We start from the raw sequence: 4,980 nt of genomic DNA, 5'->3' as shown, positions 1-4,980 counted from the left end.
CACGCAGCACGCTGAGGCAGTCACCTGCAGCGGAGTTGCTTCCGCCCTGGCGCCGTGCGTGAACTACGTCCGCGGCATTGGGCCGCTGCAGGCCGGGTGCTGCAACGGCGTGAAGACCCTCAGCAGCGCAGCGATGACAGGCCCAGCTCGCCAGGCGACCTGCAACTGTCTTAAGTCTTTCGCTGCAAAGATTCCCGGCATCAAGTATGGTCTTGCTGCAGGAGTCCCTGCAATGTGTAACGTTAATGTTGGCTATGCCATCAGCCCATCCACTGACTGCAGCAAGTAAGTGTGTTCGTGTAGGACTGTGAACTTCTTAGTTATGAAGTTAGCGAATGTCAGGAGTATAAAAGTATAACCCTTAACCTTTCTTATAACTTCAAAGATTTGTATAGAAGAGTCTTTTAACATGGTATCAAATCGATACATATTCAATTTCCCAAGCTACAAAATTGAAATGGATTTTGAAAATTTTATATTACTGTAGCGATATTAATTCTCAACCTTTGAGCCATATTTTAAGTATAAAAGTGTAACCATCAACACTTACCATAACTCTAGAGTTTTGTCGTAATGATAGGAATCTAATTTCTCTATAAATATGGTCATATGAAAACACTCATTTAAGACAATTTTAACACAATTATCATGAACTATTATAGGTTTTTTAGAAGGGCATCATAAATTATTTTTATTAAAATATATGGCAAACCATTTTAAAGCTACAGAAAATATCTCTTGAAATGTTGTACGATATCGATTTTTGTTCTCTTTGCTTGCAGGGTGCATTAAGATCTTTATAAGGAGATGTTACCTGAATGAGCAATTACTAGTGATCGAAAATAAGTGCTTCGAGGATACGCTAACTGTTGGTTCTTTCCTCTAATGCACAAGTTTCTCTTACTTTTGCTGTAGTATATATGTATTGTGCTTTTAGCACTGTTCCATTCTAAAGTATCAACGGTTTGTTGCTATAAATGCTCCTCTTCGAATTATGCTGGTCTATTGGTTTGCATAAGTTAGATATGTGAAAGATGGGAGAAAGTATTTAGAGAAGACGATCTATATATGCATGACATAAACATGCACCCAAGTAATATCAATCCTTTTATAGTTGAACTTCATGATTCTCACGCTGATTCAATGGTTTTTTTTTTTTAGAAAAAGGATGGAATATCATAAAAGTATCCCAACCAGCTAAATATCATTAGAGGTTGTTACATAAAAAGTACATATCCCCAACCTAGAATGTACTACAGTTCAAAACCGATTCAATGGTTGATATCCCCTGAGAGCATAGTTAGTGTCATTCATTAATGCCATAGACTAAAAACCATTTGATACATTCTACTCTGCTGGATCTTTCTCCAAAGGTGGACTGATTAATAATTAAGACCACAGCAGTGAAGCTTCTCAAACTCTGCTACAGGAAACTGATGGCAGTTTAAATTTCTCTCTTGTTCTAAATTAATCCTTGTTTCTTCAAACAACAAAAGTTATTCGTGAATTGCTGTCAGTTCCCAATGTTTAGACAGCTGGATGTAGGACATAAAAGATGGTCTTGCAATCAAATTTAAAATCATTAGATAACTAATTGAGGGTATGAAACGAAATAGGCTTTTGCAATATTAGTCCCTTAAAATTTTTAATATTTTAAAACTAGTGTTTTAAAAGATTAAAATTGCTATTAGGTCAATCCCTCAATTTTGAAGCTATAGTTTCAAACTAGTCCCTCAAATCAATAATAGAATTAGGAATTAAAAAAGCTTAATTTGAAATAAACTTATGAGAACTAGAGGATCTAACAAAAATTTAGATGATCATTTGAGGAACCAGTTTCCCTCTAATTGCTACTTCACTCTTGATTGAAGGGGCTAATTCAAAATAACTTAAGAATTGAGAGATTTAATAGTAATTTGAATGATTTGAGGAACTAATTTCAAATAACTTACGGATTGAGGGACCTAATAGAAATTTTAATGATCTAAGTGATAAATTTCAAAACTGTGAAAGATTTAATAAGGAACTTTTTTCTCATTTGCTAACTAGTGAGTAATGTTAAATCTACTATAGAGAGTTATACTATTCTTGTACTACTATGCAAAAAATGAGACACTTTTCTAGAAATAGTCTTTGAGAATCAAACATGGGTAACTGCTATTGCTTTTGTCTTTGAGAGTTATACTATTCTTGTCTACTATGCAAAAAATGAGACACTTTCCTAGAAATAGTCTTTGAGAATCAATTAAATTTTCTAATGAGACGCTATCTTTTCTTAATAGTAGTTACCCATGTTTGATTCTTAAAAAATAGAGTTTTACTAATCGACTCCTCTTAAAGCAGCGTTTGTACACACTTCGAATGTCGGAAGGTACACCCATAAAATCTCATATTGGATTCAATTCTATGATTATAGATTTGAGTAAGATTGGCATTAAAATTAATGATGAAGATAAAGTCTTATTGCTATTGTGTTTTTTGCTCCCTTCCTATAAGCACTTTAGAGATACTATGATTTATGATCGAGATTCTATTGACATCAAGGGCGTCAAAGAGAACTTCTTGAATAAGTAAGACATCAACAAAGAATTAACCATAAGTGAAAAGTGGTGTTAAAGCTGCAGGCTTTTTTGTTTGAGGAAGATCGAAAGTGTTATGGTGTTCACTCACCCAAGGTACAGATATCGGCAAAATGATACAACAATAGTCCTAGCAAAATAAACTCAACCCTTTGGCCGACTCCCACAGTCATCTCTTGCCTTTGGGGAAGGAGAGCCCTAGTCAACTCTTAAGAGTTCTAGGCACAACGACTCCTCAGTCGGATAAACAAGCCATTAGCTCTTTATCAAGGTAAGTCTAAGGCACAACGTATGGTCGACTCCTCTAAATACAACTCGACCATCATAGCTCTTTATCAATGTAAGCCCAAAGCACAATCACAGAGGCCTCGGCTCCGCCGACTCATCAAGCCGACACTATGGTGTCGACACCCGAGGTGATATTGGTCGGCATGAGAGATCCTAACCTCCCAGACGAGTCGACATCTTTATATTAACTCGAAAGACGGTTATTGGTTAAGACGAGACGACATTCCAACCAGTCGGACTGACTGACACTCTTGAGTCTACGCGAAAGACGGTATAGATCGACCCTATCATCAAGGAAGACCCTACTTAGGGCACTCGATCACTCATTGGGCTTTTAAAATTTCCTGCTTTCGACAAAGTAGAGAACTCGGCCCCAGCCTCAAGTGTCTCCCCCGTAGCATATGTCGATATCTCAATCCACATCGGACAAGCCTTATGTAGACTTTTGTAGGCTGTCTAAAAATCACTGCAGATAGCTGATCCCCATCAAACACCGATGATGGAAGTTACACTCTGACGACTTCCAGAAGGTTACAATTTGAAGACTTTCACGCAGACTGATGAAGGTTACAATCTGACGACCTTCGTAACGACTGATGAAAGCTCTAATCAGCAGCCTTCACAATCAACATCGAGAGTTACAATCTGACAACTCTCACATATCAAAGAGCTAAAGCAAAGATTACAAAACGATGATCTTTGCAACGTTCTGACAGAAAGAGATTACAAATCGACGGTCTCTTCAAACCAAGACGTGGAAGTCCTCCCCGCGAACCACGTGAAGAACCCAGTTTTAAATAAAGAGGAAGAACCAATTTCGTTCTCCTCTCTTTTGTAATCAAGTTGTAACCGAGATCAAAGGAATCAAAATCAAATTTTCTTTATTCTCTTCATTGCAATTTTTCCCTGCATACAGCAGCTCTTAAATCCTGCCAACGCAGCTTCTAACAAGCTGCCAACGCAGCTTCCATCCGCTACCAAACGCAGCTTCCATCCGCTGCCAAACGCAACTTCCAAGCCACCAAATGCAGCTTCCAACAAGATGCCAACGCAGCTTCCAGCCGCTGCGTCCGAGCTTTCAGACACTGCGTTCAAGCTTCCAGACACTGCGTTTGAACGCAGAATTCACACCAGAACGCGGATTTTGCGTTTGACTCGTTCAAACACGAGCTGAACGGTTTCAAAACCGTTTCCCACGATCTGAGGGGATCACAACTCCACTCAGGAGTGATTTAAGGAGCGGTTACATCCGAGGGTGGTTACACCCCTTAATCCCTTATAAATAACTAAAAATCAATTCAGTTCGGGGTTCGGTCTGTTGGGACTCCTTGGCAGCAGGGGCGGGATCTTTCATCCTTCTTTTTGGCAGCAAAGAAGAGATCTTTGGGGGGAAATTACTGGAGCTTTGGAGATCAGCAACAGGAGCTTTCTTCATCCTTGGCTTATAGACCAATTTCGGTTAAATCAACGGGACTCCTTGGCAGCAGGGGCGGGATCTTTCATCCTTCTTTTTGGCAGCAAAGAAGAGATCTTTGGGGGAAATTACTGGAGCTTTGGAGATCAGCAACAGGAGCTTTCTTCATCCTTGGCTTATAGACCAATTTCGATTAAATCAACTCTTTCATAGAGTTTCAAACTCTTTCAGAGTTCTCCACAACGTCAAATCGTGAGGAGAAGACCACGTTCCAGTGAATCAAGACGTTCGGATCGTCAACGGAGAGCAAACTCGACGCGAGCATTCAAGGGAGGCACTCCATCGCCACCGTGAAGAACCCAGAATTAAACAAAGGGGAGAATCCAGATCATTCTCCTCTCTTTTGTAATCAGGAAATCCAATTATAATTGAGATTAAAGGAATACAAATCAATTTTCCTTCGTTTCTTTTACTGTAAATTTTCCCACAAACAACTTTGGCCTGATAGGTCTCCATGACTTGTCAGCTCAATCACTTCCCGAATATTGTAGAGACGTCCTCTCCCCTAGCGAAGTAACTTCCCCCTCCAGCCGCCCGCCAATATCTGTAAAGCGAGGGACGATTTAGTATGCCCACGTGCTTCTGCCACGCCCATCTATCACTTCTCGGATGTTGCAGAGACGTCCTCTCCCACACCGA

General features: G+C 39.7%; 1 protein-coding gene across 1 annotated transcript; it reads left to right on the top strand.

Moving 5' to 3' along the window:
- On the top strand, positions 5-1,003 carry LOC109830740 (non-specific lipid-transfer protein-like; the record flags this gene model as incomplete). Its single annotated transcript, XM_020398103.1, has 2 exons — positions 5-285; positions 783-1,003. Coding segments are annotated over 2 exons (291 nt in total), but the record flags the coding sequence as incomplete, so codon positions are not given.

This window comes from Asparagus officinalis, chromosome 2 (assembly GCF_001876935.1).
Source record: "Asparagus officinalis chromosome 2, Aspof.V1, whole genome shotgun sequence".
Taxonomy (NCBI): Eukaryota; Viridiplantae; Streptophyta; class Magnoliopsida; order Asparagales; family Asparagaceae; genus Asparagus; species Asparagus officinalis.
Note: the sequence above shows the minus strand (reverse complement) of the source record. Positions and strands in the feature narration are given on the sequence as shown.